The sequence below is a fragment of the Pithys albifrons genome, chromosome 8, assembly GCF_047495875.1.
Source record: "Pithys albifrons albifrons isolate INPA30051 chromosome 8, PitAlb_v1, whole genome shotgun sequence".
NCBI classification, from domain to species: domain Eukaryota; kingdom Metazoa; phylum Chordata; class Aves; order Passeriformes; family Thamnophilidae; genus Pithys; species Pithys albifrons.
This window is the reverse complement of record NC_092465.1, coordinates 38,895,652-38,915,954: the sequence shown is the minus strand read 5'-3', so window position 1 is coordinate 38,915,954 and position 20,303 is coordinate 38,895,652. Positions and strand designations below refer to the sequence as shown.

At 54.2% G+C, this 20,303-nt stretch overlaps 1 protein-coding gene across 1 annotated transcript in view; it reads right to left on the bottom strand.

The window, feature by feature from the left end:
• COL18A1 (collagen type XVIII alpha 1 chain) overlaps positions 1-18,050 on the bottom strand; it is a 38,582-nt gene extending 20,532 nt beyond the window's left edge. Inside the window, exons 1-2 of the mRNA XM_071561767.1 lie at positions 17,964-18,050; positions 17,481-17,548 (exon numbers count right to left, since the gene is read on the bottom strand). Of these exons, the coding sequence (XP_071417868.1) occupies positions 17,481-17,548; positions 17,964-17,974 (79 nt within the window). The 5' untranslated portion in view covers positions 17,975-18,050. The remainder of the gene's footprint in view (positions 1-17,480; positions 17,549-17,963) is intronic.
• Positions 18,051-20,303: the final 2,253 nt, after the last annotated feature.

Genomic DNA, 20,303 nt, shown 5'->3' with positions numbered 1-20,303 from the left:
GGTCACCTTCGTGGATCAAAAAGTGTCCCTGAGAAGGGATGTTGATGGGGAGGTGACAATTTTGGCTCCCCTTGGCCACATGACTGGGAAAGTCACAGTCTGCCATAACATGGTCCTACAGTGCGGAGCTCTCCTGACACTGGTTTAAAAACATCCAAGAAAATCACTGGAACAAATGTTCAGATGCCTATTTTGCTTTATGCAACATTTCCCACACTACGTTTTAAGTGAAACGGGCAAGTTTTTCCTTAAAATGGGAGCTGGATGCTGTTGCCAACAGCTTGCCCCATGACTGATGCTGTTAGGGGTGCCTGTTGTGGAACAGCCCACCACTAATCCACACGGAACACAGTTCTGTCGGTATGTCAGAGTTTCCATATGGCCCCCCTGCAGAGCTCCTGTGCTCCCATCAACCTGAGGAAAGGAGCCAGGCATCTGCCAACCCGGTGCAGCATGTTGGGGCGGGACCCCGGTGTGCCTGGCACTGCTCCCCTGGGGCGAGGGTGCAGTGGCACAGGGTGGTGTGGGACCACTCCCCCCGTGTCCTTGGCACACCCGAAAGGGATACGAACAACTGCTGCTCCTCTGCCACTGGTGGGATGGAAAAGCTTGGTGTTCCCACAACCTCCTCTCCAAATTGGGGCGGGGATAACAGGGTGACAGCCAGCAGCACGAATGGGATCTAAGCCCCCCAGCAGGGAAACGATCCAAGCCCCAAGCAGGGAGGGGATCCAAGCCTCCCAGCAGGGATGTGATTCAAGCCCCCAGCAGGGATATGATCCAAGCCCCCAGCAGGGATGTGATCCAGGCCCCCCAGCAGAGATGTGATCCAGACCCCCCAGCAGAGATGTGATCCAGGCCCCCCAGCAGAGATGGGATCCAAGCCCCCCAGCAGAGATGGGATCCAAGCCCCCCAGCAGGAATGGGATCCAAGCTCCCCAGCAGGGATGTGATCCAAGCCCCCTGGCAGGGATGTGATCCAGGCCCCCCAACAGGGATGTGATCCAGGCCCCTGGAGCTGCCTCCTAGGGCCAGTGGGGAGCATCACGCGTCTCTATGAGCTGCTGTGTCTCAGTGAGGAGGATTTGAGCAGCAGCACCATGCTGGGGTACCCCAAGCGTGTTGCAGACATGATGCCCAGCCAGAAAAATTCCCATTTCTCCCTTTTGTTGGGATTAGGCAGCTCAAGATAGCAGAGTGGAGCAACAATCCTGTGGGATGCCCTCATTAGGTCAATGATCTTCATTTCACTGCACATCTCCACGCTGGCAGCTACCAGGGAGGGAGCCAGGGCTGGGGCATCCCAAAATAAGGCACTTGGGCTTTCCAAAATAGGTGCTCAGAGGGTGGGCTGGTACCACAGGTGTGTCTGGACCCAGCTCACCCAGCTTGGCCACTGACCAAGCAGTCAGGCAGGGACTGGGAATGTATTTTGGAGAAGTATTCCCCCAAGGAGAAGTCATGCCAACTGGCTTGTTGGCAGAGCAGGGAAAACCCCTTGTTTTAGCCTTCTCTAGGCTCAAGGCTCCCAAAAAACCACTTTGCATACTCCAGAGGATGCTGCTGCCAGCTTGTCATAACCTTGAACTTCTCTAAAAGCAAATTTGGACCCTCATTCTGGTTCCAGTGTCCTCTCAAACAGGCTGACTGCATCTTCCCAAGGCTGTCCAGTGTCTGGTGGTACAGCACAGTCCATCTGGAAAAGGGGGATTAGGTTGCCCTGCTCACAGAGGGCTCAGTCCTGTCCCAGGAGAATAGAGTGGGAGAATGAGAAGGGGGGAAAGGGGAAAAGAGAGGAAAAATGGTGGGGGAAAAGAGTGGAGGGGGGAGGAAAAAAGAGATTGGGGGAAGTGTGGGAAAAGAGAATTGGAGAAAGGAAAAATGAGGTGGAGGAGAAAGTTGTGAAAAAGGAGAAAAGAGGGAAAAAGTGATTGGGAAATGGAAAAATCAGAGGAGGAAAGGAGAAAGAAAAGAGGGGAGAAAGAAGAAAAGAGGGGATAGAGGAGAAAAGAGAGAAAAAATGAGTAGGAAGAGAAGATAAAAGAGAGAAGGGCAACAAGAGAGTGGAGAAAAGGGGAAAGGGAAGAGAAAGGGGAAAAGAGCGAAGAAAAAAGCGAAAAAAGAGAAAAAAAGGAGGAGTAAAATGAAACTGAAGAGAGAAGGAGAAGGGTGGAATAGGAAAAAGAGGAAAAAGGAGAAAAATGGGGGGGAAAAGAGAGGAAAAAGGAGCCTGTCATGCAGATTTCAAACCTGCAGCATCCCATCTGTGGTTAAGAACAGCGATGTTATTCTCTAAGGGCCAAGGAGTGGCCAAGCAAGTGGATTTAAAGCAACCCCGGCAGGTTGGGGTTGCTCCCTGATGGATTTTGGGAGTGAACAGGGACCCTGCCCCAGCCAAGCTCAGAAATTCCCCCTCCACAGACCAAGGACTCCCCAGCAAGAGCCGGGCAGGCAGAGATGGACAGAGGGATGGACAGGCAGATGCACAAGCGGGTGGACAGACAGACAGACAGCAGAGGGAGCCTCAGGCCGAGCATTGCACGGAAGCATCCTCAGCGCATCCCGCTTTGCTGGCCCCTGTCATGGTGATGCCCCATTCCGGTGGCCACCCCAGCCAACAGCCCAGAGCTCCCCGAGGTCTGGGCAGAGAGTGCAGGTGAGGGGTTGTCACCTGGAACCTCCTTCCTCCCGCTGCTCACACCTCCAGCAAGGGTCTCCCAAACTACTGGGGGACCCTGGGTTCAGACACTGAGCTCCAAAAATGAAGTGCAGCTGCAGAAAGGGTTGTAATGCCAAGAGATTGAGTAACAGCAGGAAAGACACCTCCCTCCCCAGGGCACATCAGCCTGGAGACAGAGAGGGATGGAGCTCACAGCATCCCATGGCACCCCATTGCTGGGGTGCAGAGGGAAGGGGAGAAGAAAGGAGGGAGGGAGGGAGGGAGGGAAAAAGGAAGGGAAAGAGGGAGGGAGGGAGGAACTCAGGAACTCTGACAGCAGCACAGCCAGAATACTGGATGTGGGAGCACTGAGAAGAATAATTCAGGGACTGTCAGCAGCATATGGTATCCATAAATCCTATTGATATTTGGGATTTTAATCCATTCTCCATCTAAAAGCCCAAACAACACTTAAAAAGGCCCTCATCCAGACGCATGCTGAGGCTGTTGCCACATCCCAAGCCACTGACCTCCCATGCTGAGACAGCCCCCAGGGAGAGGCAGCGGGATCTGGCCCATGCACGGGCGCTCAGCCACAGAGATGGGAAGGCAGGGGATGATGAGGATCCATGGAGGCCGAGCAGGCAGGAATGACAGCACCATCATAGCCCCAAAAATGACACAGGTGGTCTGAGAGGACCTGCCTCCAGGCCAGCATTTCCCCCCCTTCTGGCTGTGCAACGCCATGGAGCTCCCCAGAACGGCAGCGTTCCTAAACAGTTACTCATGGAGAGCCAGAAACATCCTCCCAGCAAATTCCTCAATAAATAAACCATGGAAATGTCACAACTGTCTGGGGGAGCCATCAAATAAGCCCGGGGGGGAAAGGAGGGCAGCTGTGCCCAGATCTTACCAGCTACCTGCCTCCTCCTGCTCCCAAAATGAGCAGAGCTGGATAAGGCACTGCCACCAAGAGATGTTGGTGTCCCTCTCTGCCCCATCCACATCAACAGGACAATGCAGCAGAGAATGGGGGCTGGGGTGACTTTGGCCACCCCACGAGGTGCCCTTGAACAGATGGTGGTGAAGGGCCATCAATGTCTGGGCACAGCCGAGCCCAAGGGAGGTCTGTGACAGTACAAGGAGGTCTTTAAAACACGAGGTGAGCTTGGGGTGACCTGTATCCCCCAGCCCCACCGGGTGTTCACACCATCATCCCCCCCACAGGGGCAAACGACTCTGCTGCCTGTCACTTGCCTCCCTCCAGGGCCAATTCACAGCCCGGAGATGGAGATAAGGAGCAGGAGGTGACAGGAAGGAATGCAAACCCCTCGACCATCTTCCTCCACCTCAATAAATCACCTTGCAGACTAATTGCTCCTCGGAGGGGGGAAGACTTGCCTCCTCCTTCTCATCCCCCACCAAGGTCCGGGCTCAGCCGGGGAGCCACTCCTGAGAAGTCCCAAATTTCAATCGAGTTCCTGGCATTCTTGCCTCAGCATGGAGCCGAGGGGGCTCCCGGCCAACCTCTGACCACCCTCGGGGCAGGCGTGGGAGGCTATACCGGTTAGTGGAGGGGGGATCGGCTGCTGTCTCCATGAGGGACAGGCAGGAACAGCATTCCCATTCCAAAGCCTCTATTTACCTGAGGATACAGGGAGACCAGTGCAATCAGCATCCCAGCTTGCAAACCGATGCTGAGTGGCAGAATTAGAGGAGATGAAGGATAGAATGAAGGATTTATGATCCAAGTCAATGCTATCTCAACCTGAAAATCAGAGGAAGACAAGGCACCCAGGTAGGATATATAATCCCTGGAGCTCAAAGCCTTCCAGGCTGAGGCCCCTCAGCCATGCCAGGATATGAAGCCTCCAATGTCACAGAGCTACAGACACTGTCAACAAGTAACCCTGCACCAACTTTGAAACCTGCACCACAAAAACTGGGAGTTGCCCAATCCCAGCTGTTTTCCAGGACTGCAGAACAGAAGAAAACTGAATAAAATATCAACAAAGATTAAAAAACAACAATTCATCAAACAAAATACAGAAGATCTACCAAACAACTTCGTACCTGAAGCTACAACAGAGCTGTACAGCATCCGTCCTGAGGAACAGCATCTGTCCTGCATCTGCCACCAGCCATGGATGCTAGTCCATGCTGCTGTAAGAGGCAGTTGCCACAGCTTGTGGCTGCTTTACAGAGCCTCAACTTGGATTTACAGTGAAGGAAACCACTCTGCAGGTCACGAACCTCACCCTCAGCGCAGCGTGCAGCAAACAAAACCAAAGCTCACGCGGTTGCTGCGGGGCCAGGTGGTGAGAAACGCTATTTTGTTAGGGAATGGACAGGAAAAGGGGGATCCGGGAGGGGGGTTTGTTTTTGGATTTCAGCTCATCCAACCAGCCTGGGTCTTGTCAGCACTGCCCTCCTGCAGTGCAGGCGACTTTGTTTAGCTTGGAGGCTCTGGAAGCCCCCGGCTGAGCTCGTAATAAGACTCCGTGTCCGCTCCATGGTCCTTCCACCTCTTTACACTCCTCAGACAATAGTTTGCCTGTGCTGCTGACTTTGGCAGCATTTCCAAAGTTTTGCCTCCTTCCAAAGTTTCCTCTGCGCCAGGCAGCCAAGTTTGGCCGTTCTGCTTTGTTGTCCCATCCCACTGCACCCCATCCCAGGCTGTCTGCAGCGCACTGCGCTTCACGCCAGACCTTTGTCCCCCAAACTGGAGACACAAGGGGGGAAGATGCCCAGAAGGCCCTTTGGGGGTGGATGCTGGGGTCATTAGCAGCCTGGATGAGGGGCCACTTAAACAGGGAAAGCATCGCCCAGCCCCTGAACCACTCCTGGGAATTAAGGTGAGCAATGACAACCTGATGTCAGCCAAGGCTGAGATCCCCCTCTCCCTACCACGTGTCCATGGGGAGAGCAATTATTTAAGCAGGAAAATTTAGATCTTTTGAGGAACTCCAAGCACCACTGGAGACAGATACTAAACAGGTCATACAGGTCAATGATACTTTGCTGCTCCATGCAAGTGCTGGGGAAAGCCAAGAGGACCTGGATGATGCCAGGAAACACATTATCCCTTTCCAACCACCAACCATCATTTGACCAATTATTCTCTTTTTCTGCAAGTCACTTGCTGTTAAAGCAAAATACACCGTCAATAAGTAGCTTTAATGCACTGAACTTCACCATCTATAAGATGACTGATGTCAAGAACAAGGAGAATTGCAAACTAGGCTTCTATGCACGAAGATGAGGATTCCGGAGCAGATTTGCCCCCTCCCACAGCCAGGCACCATCCCAGGCATCAGCACTCCAAAGCTGGCCAGCCCACAGGCACAATGCCACAGGCCAAGGACATCCCTGTGGCACAGCGCCACAGAGATGGGTCCCCACAAGCTGTTTTCTGGGATGAAAAGGGTTAAAAAAAAAAACCAAAACCACACAAAAAAGCCCAGCAGGAATGCCTGAAGGGGAGGATTAGAGAGAATAGGGCCATTTCTCAGCAAAGACTATGGCAACGTAAATAGAAAAGTAACATTACGCTCAAGACAGGGGCCCTTTCCCTTTGCTCCTGCCCTACAATGCCACTATTGTTTTGCTGACAACTGGTAATTATCCCAAGCTGCACACACTGGTATTCCCACCCTTTAACCGGGAGGGATTTTGCTGCCGCCGACCCTCTGACACCAGCAAAAATTCACATACCAGAGGGTTCAAAGGGGGGGCGGGCTGGAAAGGCAGAGGAGACTCACGGGTACGTCATTCACAGAATCCCAGAGCTGTTGGGGTTGGAAGAGACCTCTGGAGATCATCAAATCCAACTCCCCTGCTAAAGCAGGTTCACCTGGAGCAAGTTGCACAGAATCATGTGTAGGTGGGTTTTGAGTCTCTTCAGAGAAGGAGACCTTCCAGTGCCTAAAGGGGCTCCAAGAGAGCAGGAGAGAGACTTTGGACAAGTGACTGCAGTGTTGGGACGAGGGGGAATGGCTTCCCACTGCCAGAGGGCAGGGTTAGATGGGATAGTGGGAAGAAATCCTTCCCTGTGAGGGTGGGCAGTCCCTGGCACAGGTTGCCCAGAGAAGCTGTGGCTGCCCCATCCCTGGGAGTGTCCAAGGCCAGGTTGGACAGGGCTTGGAGCAAACTGGGCTGGTGGAAGGTGTCCCTGCCCATGGCAGGGGGTGGAACAAGATGACCTGGATAGTCCCTTCCAACCCAAACTATTCTGTGATTGAACAACTTTCTATGATTTGTGACAGTTTTATTCTTGATGGCCACACTTGGAGTTCAAAGTGCCCCAAAAAGCAGGAGGTCTTTCACCCCACCCCCCGTGAGGTGATACCCATCAACATCCCAGATGAAAGAATATTCACCTCTCGTATATCCAAATATCCAAGTCTAAGCAGTTTCTCCTTTTTGGAAAAAAAAAAAAAGTGGTCCCACAGAGGCAGCATTTTCTTTCCCTCTTTAAAAGCTCTGGGGACCCTGGACCCCCAGGATGCAACTCTCCAGGCAGCTGCTGTCCTGCTGCAAGAGGATGGGGAAGAGTCAGATCCATCATTTCTCATTTATGGGATGGAGGAGTCACAGTCCCAACATTCCCCACCTAACAGGAGGGCAGCCTGGTGCCGGCCCCAGCTCAGATAAGGTGATAAAAACCCCAGGAAATGCCTCAAGATGGATTAAAACATTCCCATGGTCAAAATGTAGATTTTTTTTTTGCTTTTGCAGGCTGGTGCATGAGCCAGAAAGCACAGAGAAATGGCAAAAAATGCCATTTTTTTCCTGCCACAGGCTGCAGCAACACATCCAAGGTTAGAGCAAGGCAGAGGACACAGACAGCCGACAAAGACCCAGCTATAAGCATGACAAGCAGCTGCTCTGGGATTTATTTTTTGGAGGGGGTTATTTTATTTTCTTCTGCAATTTAATTACATGATTGCAGAAGTTTCTTCCTAACGGGAAAGCTGGAAACCAGTTTTTCCTGCAGCAAAGTCAATTCCACAAATGCTAGCAGTGACCTGTGAAGATGAAAAAAAAAGCCCCATAAATCAGCAGAGCAACATCTTCCCTTCCTTGCAGTGTCACTCACCTATTTCACTGCGTTGGGATTTTATTTATTGTTGTTTTAAGCACCCAAGAGAAAAGAAAACGCTCCTAAAACCCCACTTAACCCATCCCAGCTGCAGAGATAAAAAGAAGATCCCACATAGGCAGGAGCTACACTACGGGACGCCAGGCAGGTTTCAGCCTGTCTCCACAGCTCCCAGCTGGGATTTGAGGGAATGAAACTCCCCTTCTCCCAACCCCGGAGCCTCGCCAGCTTCTCAACTAATTAAAGCGTGTGGCTGCTTGCAGGGCGGAAAGTCGGAGCACCGAGGCTCCAGTGCCTCTGGAGTGAGCTCTGCCATCATGCCCTGAAGGATGCTGGAGCCTGGAGGAGCTGCTGGGGTTGCATTGGGAACCAGACAGTCCTGGCACCTCTCCATCAGAAAGGCAAAGATTAATCCCAGATTTTGCTCTTTAAACCACTTTTTGTTCCTTTGCACCCCACATTTGGGGATATCAGAGCTCAGCGGGATGAGGGGAATAGCAAGGATGGGATGAAAGCTTGCACAAATCGTGGGAGAAATGCTGGCTGGGCACTGCACAAGGAAAAGAGGGCAGGAGAAAGCCCGGAAAGGGGCCACTGAGAAAGCAAAGGAAAGGCTTAAAAAGATTAAAATGGGACAATGTTATCAGGCCCAGTGCCATGGATGCAGGGGGCTCTGACTGCTGGCTCCGGATGCACAGCACCCACTGAGGAAACACCCATCGGATGTCTGGGTGCTGAACTCTGGCACCAGGTACACCCCTGAGCCCAGACACAGGCAGTGAAGCAGCACCAGTAACACCTGGAAGCAAAATGGGGTCATCAAGAGATTGAGCAGCAACTGTGAGACAAAAAGATTAAGCAGCAATATGAAGGAAATGGGAAATATTTTTACTCCCAACCTAAGCAGAGATGTTTTTACTGGTGTTGCAGCCAGAGTGGTTCACCCTGAAGCCAAAGGGACGCCAGAGGCTGACAGCTATCCCTGCACAGTGACTGTGCCAGATGGAGTGGTGGGATGTCCTGGGAGAAGACTTGAGAGTTGAGATGCAACAGATGTGCTGGGAGACCCCAGCACTGTGAGGCAAGGAAGGTACTGGGAGATTCAAGCACTGGGATGCAGGGGGTGTACTGGGAGACCCGAGCATTGGGAAGCAAGGGAGATACTGGGATATTCAGGCATTGGGATGCGGGGGGTGTACTGGGAGACCTGAGCATTGGGAAGCAAGGGAGGTACTGGGATATTCAAGCACTGGGATGCAGGGGTTGTACTGGGAGACCTGAGCATTGGAATGCAAGGTATGTACTGAGAGTGTTGGGATACAGAGCACATACTGGGGGATCCAAGCATTGGTATGCAAGGGATGGAGTGGGAGACCTGAGTGTTAGGATGCAAGGGATATACTGGGAGTCCCATTTCCACTATGAGAGTCAGATTTATAGTGGCAGGGGCTGTCCCAAGGTCCTGGTGTGGTCACAGTAGAACTGGTGCAACCAGGTGGGCTGGGCCTGGCCATGGACCCACCCCAGTGTGGTCCCCAAACCAGGCCTGGTGTCCATCTTGGGGCAGAGATGCTTCACTACCAGCCCACCCATCCCTGGGATGGATGCAGACCAGATAAATCATCCATGAGCCTGTTCTACCAACTGTATCCTGAATCTCCCTGCCGCTGGACTGCTGTTCACCACCCGGAGCTGCCGGCAGGGCCCGGGGCAGGCGCAGGAGCGGGGCCAGGAGCCCAGCCCAGCTCTCCCTGCTGCCCGGCCATGCGGAGCGACACACATCCGGACCACCGGCCTGGGATGGAGCGGGATCCAGCCAATGTCCGCCTTACACCGCAGCATTAATCCTGTTGCTAGGACACCCGCGGGCGAAGAAATACAACACTTGTCGGATTAGCGTCTAGACGGGCTGACCTTTCCCTCCGCTGGCGAGGTGGAACCCGGTGAAAATCAGGCCCCGTTGGCTAAAAGGAGGGGTTTTATCATTGCTTTGGTGTTGGCTTTTTTTTTTTCAGATGGGAACCAAGGAGGGAGGGACATCACTGTCATTGAAAGAGTCATTTCACTACCTGCCGCCAGAGAGGGATGTACAGGAGACGGACCTGGGGCTTGCAACCTGCTGCCAAGCCTGGGCTTTGCGCAGCATCTCAGCTGACAAAAGAGCCTTTCATGAGAGGGGACTATGTCAACTCTGCAATTAGCAGGGGAAAAGAAAAAAGAGCCGAAAGAAGATTATTACCTCCAGCAGTTGCCTCTGGGGGCCCCTCTCCAATGGTTTCCTTAACTCTTCTGGCTGAGCCCAGGGAGAAGGTGGGAAAGGAGCCACCAATGTCAGTAGTGGCTGGCTGGATCCAAGGTGGCATCCAGTCTTGCAGGATGTCATGAGGAGACACATCTCCTCCTTAGGTGTCCTGGGACTCAAAGGGAAGCAGGAGCACCACCTGTTGCATCCTAGCTGGGAGGGAACCATATCTCCATCCAGCCCAGCACTGTGAGAGTCCCGGTGGAATCAGATGCTTATCTCAGCAACCACCTCCTCACTCCAGTCATCATGATGGAGAGCCCAGCCCAGCCCACACATGAGGATGGGGGATGCCGGGATTCCCCCACACCCTCCAGCTTCATGGCCTGACATCTCCACCTCCCCACCAAAAAGATGCAATCACTTGTTAAAATAAAAATCCACATGCTTTTATCAGATGGTTACACTACCAGGCTCCTTTTCCTCCAGGAAATCCAGGAAAAGGTCACCTGAGGGACAGCGGCTCGCCCTGATGATGCCACTCTCTCCTATCCCAAGTCATCCCAGCAAAAAAGCAATCTGGAGACCAAATCCCTGACCAGGTCTCCAGTTTTCAGAGCCTTTGGCAGGCAAGACACCAGTCTGAGAATTGTCACAGGGTGAGACTCATGGGGATAGCTCACCTGTCTCCCAGGAGATGCTCCATGAGCACTGCTTTCCAGGCTTCCAGGTGAAGGGGCACTGAGGTACCTGCTCCTGAGGAGCCAGCCAAGGCTACCCAACATCCCAAGGATGCCCTTGAGGGCTGGAGTACTGTGTTTGCCTCCATGCAGAGATTTAACAGCAAGCTCCAGATACAGAGGTCCCCAGAGCAGCTGCAGGTGTAACAATTTGTTAACCAAATCCTGCATGACATCTGAGCTACCTGGTCCAGTGGAAAGTGTCCTGCCCATGGCAGGGGGTTGGAATGAGATGAGCTTTGAGGTCCCTTCCAACCCAAACAATTCCATCAATCTACAGGAAAAGCCAAAAATCACATGTGTGCTGCTGCCACATGCCTCCCTTCATCCACAATGCCAGGGGCTGGGACTTTCTCCCACTCCCTGATATTCAAGGGGATTTAGCACCAACTGAAATCATTGCAGGTTTCTTCTCCACCACCTGTCACCCATCAGAGCCCCTCCTGAGTGCCAGCTCTCAGCAGGACAAAACACATCAAACCCTTCTGCTGTCTGGGGAGATGCCAGCACCAGTGGAAAGGTAACACAAGGAGTCCTGGGGCTCTGTCACTCACAGGTCCTGGGTCTGGGCAAGCCCATCCCCTTGAAGGGACAGTAACTATTGCCACCCCATCCTGGGAATGGTTTGGGGAGTGGGGCAGAGGTCCTAGGGAGTCTCCCCAGGAGGGAGGAGGGAGATGATCCCATGCTGGGGTTTGGTGAGAACTCTCAGAAGTGACGGCTACCCCCAGACCAGGCTGGCCAGGTGTGCTCACCACCAGGTGAGCCCGGGGTCTCCATCCACATCCCACAGCAGCTGAGAGTTCCCCAGGATATATGTCCTGGCCTCTCTGGAAAGCGTTTTGAACCACGGGGGAAGGACTAAGCTGCAAAGATGCCTTCCCATCATGCCACAAGTGAGCACCGCCAGCTTATCTGGGGTTATCAAAAAGGTGCTGTTTATCCAAAAGTCAACAATCTCCAACTCAATTAAGTTACAGACTAACGAGGAGGGTGGAAAAGAATAAATTTGTTTGATTACAGTGTTTCCCAGAGGGAAGGCAGGTGGCTAACTTGGGAATTATAAACTCAGAGATAGCTTCAAGGGTCACTGGGCTGTTGGAGGTTTATGTCAGTGGGAAGAGCATGGGGGATAGTGATGCTGGATTCCAGGTGCCCTGGCTCCTATTCTCATCCCAGGCTGTTCAAACAGCCTCCCACAACCTGAGAACAGGATCAGAGGAACAGGCAGATCTTCCAGTCCCTGGGGAGGAAGAAACCAGCAGATTGAGTTTGGGAATAAAATAAAAGTACCATAATATCCATTAACGACCAATTTGCATCTTAGAAAAGGCAATGCCAGAAAAAGCAATAAAAATTCCACAAAAGCAACCTTTTAAAGTGGAAACCAGCAGACACAGGATGTTCCGGACCAGATGTTGCTTGCTGAGAAAGCCCCCAGCGCAGGGAATGCTCCTGCCAAACAGCACTGCTGGCCAAAGCCAGGAGCACAGCAAGTCCCTGGAGCCCTGTCCTTGGAGCAGCCCCATCCCACAGCCCTGTGGGGTGTTGGTGTCCTGCTCCTCTCCCTGCACTTTTTAGGAGGTTCCCATCTTTAGTCAGCAGGAAGCACTCCTTCACCCACAAAGAGTTTATTAACCACACTCACATTCAAGGGCTCCAAATCCATATTAAGGCAAGGTCAGAGCCCCCATTAGCTGTACAAATTTCCAAACCATTTCCTAACCCTGTTTAGCTCCTTTTGCTTCAATTATATATTTGGCAACAAGCTCTCCAGACTAATCAAGTCCAATACTAAAAGCCAAAAGCCACACACGTGCTACTACCACATTCCTTCCTCCATCCACAAAGTCAGGGACTTGCTCTCACTCCTCAGTATTTAAGGAGATTTAGCACCAGCTGTAATCACTGCAAGTTTCTTCTACACCACCTCCCACCTGTCAGTGCCTCCCCTGAGCCCCAGCTCTCAGCAGGACAATGGACATCCTCCCGAGGCAGCAACATCAGTACCCAAGGGATGAGGAATGTGGCTGGAGGACAGGAAAGTCAGTCAGGGCATCCCACGGCTGGCAGAGAGGAATCTGACTGATGGATGGGGTGAGGTGGAGCCCATCTGTTGCAGAAGGTCACTGAGTAGTTTAGACTGGAAAAGGACCTTATAACTCATCTCGTTCCACCTCTTGCAGGAACACCTTCCACTATTCCAGGTTGCTCCAAGCCCCGTCCACCCTGGCCTTGGACACTTCTGGTGATGGGGCAGCCACAGCTTCTCTGGACAACCTGTGCCACCACCTGCATAGGAAAGAATTTCTTCCTAATATCCAAGATGCTGCCTCCAGCCTGCACACACAGGCAGAGAAACACACAGGATGCTCCTGGAAAGGATTCAACCCCAATGCTTCCTCAAATGTCATCAGATACTCTGGAAGATCCTTAAAATGTTTTATTAATCCCATACCTCTGTGCTGCTGATATACATCAATACTTAATCCCAGATGTCTCCTTCAGTGCTTTGAACTCTCTACTGAAATGCCAGAATTAATTCTTTTCTTGGTAAACTATCAGAGTTTGGAAGAGACACAGCGCACTTGCAGGGACTGTTATTCCAGAGTTTAGAGCACCATCCCTAACAGTCACCATGGACCAGAGTGGTGCAGGAGAGAAGCCAAAGTCTCTGTCACAGAATGGTTTGGTTTGCAAGAGACCTTAAACCTCATCTTGCTCCCACCCCCTGCCATGGGCAGGGACACCTTCCACTAGCCCAGGTTGCTCCAATCCCCATCCAACCTGGCCTTGGACACTTCCAGGGATGGGACAGTCACAGCTTCTCTGGACACTCTGTGCCAGAGCCTCCCCACCCTCAAAGGGAAGGATTCCTTCCCAGAGTCCCATCCAACCCTGCCCTCTGTCAGTGGGAAGCCATTCCGCCTTGTCCCGGCACTCCATGCCTGTGTAAAAAGTTCCTGTCCCTCTTTTTTATAAAAGGATGCAGCCTTGGATCAGTCCTTGCCCTCTGCTCCACATGCTCCTGCTTCCTTAAAAAGAAGCAGTGACATCCCTGCACTAGAGCAGAGCCTGTTTCCCAGCAGCACATTTATCTGGTCAGGGATTTTTTAAGCCATGCAATGACGTTTGAAGCAGGATTGCAAAATGTTTTCTCTAAGGGCTTGGATTTGCTATTTAGCAGCACCCAAACTGTGTCGCCATAAACACTGGAAGAGGAGGTTAGTCCAGCTGCAGGCCAACATAAATAGGGAGCAATGTCACCAAGAGGCTGCTGTGCAGAGCCAAAAAAACCCACTTCTCAAGAATCTGGGAGTGTATGGGCATGATTTTCCAGTGGTCACAAGGAAAAGCAGCTCAGCTTTCCCAGTTCTTCAGGGACATGCACAGGTGAGGAGGGAACTCCCAGGCACTCACGGCCATGCAGGGCCAGGAGACACCACACAGAAACCTAAAATCAAGTCAGAGCTGCGTGAGAATGGATGGTGCAGATGTACAGATAAAGAGCTGGAAAAATACTGGGAAAATTAGGATGAGGGCTTGAAAAGGTTGTGTGCACCAAGGCTAGCAAAATCCTGCCTGGGGGCGCAGCCACTCTGCAGGAATACTTAGTCTGTTTTTAAACCCGGTTTCCAGGCCAAAAGTACTATCCAAGGAGGGCCACTTCATCTCTGCTGCCACCTCCTTAGGACAGGGATGGGATCCACCTGCCAGAGGATGATGAACTAGGAGCCCTGAGGTGCTGCAGGGATATGTCCACAGCCTTGGCTCCTTCCAGCTGCCGCCCATGGCAGCTCCCCCTCCCCGGCAGCTCCCAAGGCACAGAGCCTGTGTGGCGGCTCAGATAAGGCTCTGCAAACAGAAGTCCTGCCAGCTGATAAGGAGATGAAGAGCCTGCAGAGCTTCTGGAGCACAGCATCCTCCCCAGTTCCTCCAGCTCATCCCTGGAGCCTTGGCAATCAAAACAGCTGTTGGAGCTGAGAGGTGCCAACCCTCCCCAAGCCAAACCTGTGATGCCAGGTGTAGCTTGTAGCCATTCCCCAGGGCTCTTCCCTTTGTCTATCACAGAAATTCCTAAGATGACCTCTAGGAAAGCTCCCATCCACCTGTCAAAACCCCTGAGGTGCTGATGCCAGAGCTGTTGAGTCACAGGCTGTAAATCCCTGAAGGCAGATGTTTGTGAGGAATCCCAGCCATCAGGACCCAGGACCCACAATCCATTGGCAGTGGAAATAAAATCAGAAATGAGCCTCTCCACAAGCAGCAAGTGGCTGCAGCACCTGCTGTCTACAACAGAAGGAGAAGGCAGTTTGAATTCCCAGGTGCTGTCTTGCACCCTCAGCAGCAGCAGCAGATCTGGATGTATTGACTCATCCCAGCTCCAAACTGATACACAGAAAGGCAGTGCAAGGGAAGATCACAGAACCATGGAATCATTACTCTTGGAAAAGACCTCCAAGAACACCAAATCCAATTGTTAATGCAGCACAGCCAGTTCTATCACTGAAACATGTGGCCAAAAGTCACATCTACACAGTTTTGAACACTTCCAGGAATGGTGATTCCATCACTTTCCTGGGCAAGCCTGTTCCACTGCTTGGCCACCTCCACCACCAGATTGGGGAGCCTGGCCAGCTTCGTAAACCCCCACTGGTGGGGATCCCCCATCTCCAGACACCTGGAATTGGATTGTCCTACTGGGAAGGGGGTTTTCCCCAGTGTCTGACCCAGCCCATGCATGGGGGACATCCACAGGGGACACTCCATGATTCCTCCCACACTCTCCAAACAGCAGCATCCCTGCAGCATCCTCATGGCTACGTGCCCTTTCTGAGGAATCCCAGATATTCATTGATAAGAAGTAAGCCCAGCTTGGGGCAGCTAAGCCCCCAAATTTGCAAGGCAGGCAGATAAACAGAAAGGTTATCTCCATGCCAGGACAGCCTTCGGAGCAAACATTCCCCAGGAGCCATCACAAAGGCAGGCTGGCAGAACAGGCCCTGCAGTCCTTGGACATTGAACCAAGGGAAGGGGGAAAAGAAAGAAGAAAGAAAAAAAGCCACACCAGCCCGCTGGATTCCTTTAAAACCCGATCCACAGCCTGCCTTTGGGAGACAGCCAAGTCAGCTGGGTGAGACGGGCACCTCCCTGCCAGTGGTGGCCGGCGCCGGCCACGCTCCCCCTGCGCTCAGATGCTGAGTGAAACCTCCTGGGGTCCCCCAGCATGGCTGCTCATAGGTGAGGGGGATGCATTTTGAGCTCAGCAAAGGGTCCTGGCCAGCCCTGAGTGCCCAAGGGAGCAAGAATGATTATGGAGAGGGGGTGGGAAGGGCACTGATAACTCTGGGTAAGCACCATTACACCAGCTCCCAGCCCTCCAGCTCAGCTTGGCCGCACTGGACAGTCTCCAGGGACCTAAAATAGCCAATTCAGGATTTCACATGGGAACAATGTTCCCATCTCTGCAGATCTCCAAGGGGAGCTTTGTTCTCTCAGCCCCTGGGGAGGCACCCAGGCCACCAAAAGCAGCATCATAATTCCAGCCTGGGGCATTTGAAAGGCTTCCCCCAGTGTTCCCAGACATGCTCTGGGAGTGGCTGGGCATCCCCGCTGCCCCAGCCAGCCTCTTTCCCTCCACAGTGTGACCCAGCTGTCCACAGAGCAGTGCCAGAGCTGTTCCTAGAAGACACAAAGCCTTGCTCCAGTAAATAATCCACTGACTTAACAGCCGACCTCCAGCTCACCTGTACCTGGGGACAACACCACCTGACACGCTGTGCCAGCCTGTGATGACAGAGAGGGACACAAATGATGCCTCTTAACGTGGTGGCACAAGCCAAAGACAACCAGATCACTACCCTGGAGAAAATCCACCCTCTCCTGGGTTTTGGATCATTTCTTGCAGCTCAGCTGCTTTGGCAAATGGGGTTCCTGGGATACAAGTGGGGGCTCCCCGTGTCAGCCATGGCTGTTCCCGCCTCCGGGCACTGGGCATGCATCCAGAGCCCGGCTGAGAGGGGAGGAGGGCTTTCATCCTGCCTGGCAGCCGGGAGGAAGCTTCCCTGACAGGGAGGTAAAGTTCACCAGAAAAAACAGGCAGTGGGAGAACCGGCTCGTGTGCCTCGTGGGGAAAGAAAGGCTGGAAAGCTGAGTCAGCACTGAATTCCCCTCTCCCGGGGCACCAGAAGCTTGCGACGTGGGATGTTTCATGGAGCCCCGAAGGCAGGGAAAAGCCCGGAATGGTATGAGAGGTGTTGCATCCCCAGGGCACACGCTCGAGGCTTCCGACCATGCACAACACGTCCAAGGACATGTAGCCACAGGGAGGACTTGTGGGGAAACCGCTAACGCATGGAGCACGGCCACTTTGGGGCAACGCCATCTCCTCTATCTCACAGCCAGCACGGACCAGATAAATCACTCCCGTTCCAGGGAACTGCAGCCAGGGATTTCCCTTAGCATCCTTCGCCGTTGATGGGATAGGGTACACGGAATCTCCACCCTCAGCAAGCACGAGGCCATTGAAGGGGTGCATGGAGGGATCACCCCCAGCTTTGAGAACCAGCACCAGGCGCAGCATTTGGCCCGAGGGGTGAGTCCACTCCCCATTTCTGCTAAGAAGCGCATCGCAGGGATGGGGGACTTCAGGACAGGGAGGGCGCGTGGGACCCCGGGCACAGCGACAGGGAACATCCCCCCCCTCCCCAACACCCCGCAGCATCCCGCTCACGTTACCCGGGTCCTGGGAAGCGGCGAGGGCCAGCTGGACAAAGAGCCCGAGCAGCAGCCGCGGCGGGGGGTACCTGCGGGAAGGGAAGGGGAGAGAGAGGTTACGCACCCTCCCGCCGAATCCAGGGCGCCCTCCGACCTGCAGCCCCACGCCGGGATCCCCCTACGGTTACACCGGGGACCCCCAGGTCCGGGGGCTGCAGGGTCCAGGTCCCCTCCTGTCCTGGGGCACCGGGGTTCCCACGCTACCGGTGTCCCCCACCTCGGCGACTGCGGGGTCCTGGTGTCCACCTTCCCCGTTGTCCCAACGGCACCGGCGCCCCCGGTGTCCCCCCCCCCCCCCACCCCGGTTACACCGAGGACTCCCGCCCTGGTGGCTCCAGGGTCCCAGTGTCCACCCGCCCCGGCGGCTCCATGGTCCTGGTGCCCCCTCCAGCTCAGCCCCGGCGGGTCCGGGGTCCCGGTGCCCCCCATGGCCCCGCGGCTCACCCTGGGCGCATGGTGCCTGCTCGCTGCCGGCAGCGCGGCTCGGCACGGCACGGCTCGGCACGGCTCGGCTCCGCTCGGCGCGGCGGGACTCGGCACGGCCCGGGGGGCGGGGAGGGAGGGGAGGAGCGGGAGGGGCGGCCCGCCCCGGGCGGGTGAGCCAGGGCCGGGGCTCAGCCCGCCCCCAGCCCCCGATCCCAGAGTTTGTACGGCCTCTGGTCTCCTGCAGCTGGGCGGGAGTTGGGGACAGCCCCCCAGGGATGGGTGTGCGGGAGGGGCACAGCTCGGCTCCCCGAAGAGCATCCCTCCTGAGGAGCATCCCTCTCTGAGGAGCATCCCTCCCCGAGGAGCATCCCGCCTCTCCCTGGGGCGCCGGGGAGCACTGGCACCCCAAAGGGCACCCGCCGCCCGCAGGACCTGCCCTGGCACCTCCTGCTTCACCAAGTCCGTGGGACAGGTCTGGTCTTGAAGGAGGGAAGTAATCAGCGAGCTGAACTCATTCCCTCACCAAGCACTTTCCGAACCCTTGAGGCGCGGAGCAGGGCTGGGTGCTCCCAGCACAGCAACCCGTATCCTCCCTTCCTGGCCCTTCACTCCCCCTCACTGTGTGTGGGGGGCTTGGGAGCTCCACGATCCTCCCTCCTTCATTTCACCACGAGCCAAGCCCATCCTGGCAGGATGGAGCGTCTGGGGGGCCCTGGGCACCCTCCCGGGTCAGCCCTTGCTGGAGGCTGCGGTGCCAGACCCAGGGTAGCAATGCACCTCACCTCGCCTTTCTTGTGCCGGGAAAGGAGTTAAAGCTCGGGCTGCTGCCTTCAATCTCCTTCCTGTAACCCCAGCTTTCATCACCCTCCAGCCCCAGGCCCACGGTTACTCCAGCAGGATAATCCCCACAAAACCTGCCGCCACACCTGGCTTTGTCTCCGGCAGCATTTTGGTGCCCCGCGGCATCTGAGAGTTTCTGAAATTCAAGCCCTGGAAACTTCCAAGGGATCTAGAAGTGATTCACTAATGATGGCAGAGGCGTGTTTAGTCTAAGCCAGGGTTTGGATCTAGCAGGATAAACCAGGACATTCAGTTGCTCTGTGCCGTGCTCACAGAGGTGCACTCTATCACGATCTGAATTTTGGCTATAAATCTTTTAACAGAGCCTTGCACCACAGAGCCGAAGGCACCCCCTCGGCATGACCCCAGGCTGGGGGCGATGAATAGACACCAAAGCTGCCTCTTGTTTGACTGCAGAATGATTTCACGAGGTCGGGAGTGTTAAATTTATGCTTTCCCAGCTCGACGTTGAGTGATTTACCACTCCTTTCTTCTCCCGCAGCTGGATTCCTTCCCTCCAGGTAGGTGTTGGAGTACCTGAGCTGCACAAAAGGCAACACGTGGCAGCTCTGAGTCACCGGGCTGCCATTCTGTGCAGGGTTTTTGGAGGGGTGAATATGCTGCAGGGCCTGGAGAGTGTGGAGTAAGGGGGAGGAGAGTCCTGGGGCAGGGATGGAGCTTGGAAAGAGTCTCCTTGAAAATGAAAAATGATCCTGCCTGATAGCAGAGGTCTCTTCTTTTAATGGGCTGGATAAACGCTCCAGTGGGGTGGGAGAGCCTGTGGGCAGCTCTGGCAAGGCTGCTGCAGGCATTGCTTTGACTCCACTGCGAAATTCTGATCCTTCCTCGTGTTATCAGCATTGCCATGGCCAGGAGGTGCAAACTTGCTTGGGGTTACACTGACCATCTGCCAGAACCTTTCCAGACATTGAGCACAGCAATGTTATCCTGGGTGCAGGTGAATGTGGAGCTGTATTACATCCCAGACTTCCTCTTCACCGCACCTCTGGACTCCCCAGCCTGGCCGTGCTCTCCTGGCTCCTGCTGTGCTTGTTCACTGAGATAGGTTCAAACACACCACCTTTTGCCACCCTCCTGTCTCCCCTGTGCCTGTGCACAGGTCTCAGACCTGGTGCTGTTCCCACTGCTGTGGCTTGTGGTCCTCTCCAGCAGACCTCCATGCAAAGCCTGGATGACACCAGGGCAGTTTCCCATCATAAAATTTCCTCCCGCTGCGCTTTAAAGTCCAAGAGCCACAAAGGACAGATAATGAGGCTCATCTTTTCCCAAGCAAACAAACACTGCCTGCTGCGGGGGGACACACACATGCTGCCAGGGAGGCAGCTCTTTCGAAAGCCGACCAAATGGAAACCAGCGGTGCTCCAATGGTGCCTCTGCAGCTCGCAGCCCAGAATTCCCAAACTCCAGCCAAAAAGGCCCTCCTACCCTGCAGGCTTCCAGCTCCAGCAAAGCTTTGGCATTGTTCATGTCTGCATGGCTCCTCCAGTGTCCTGCTGT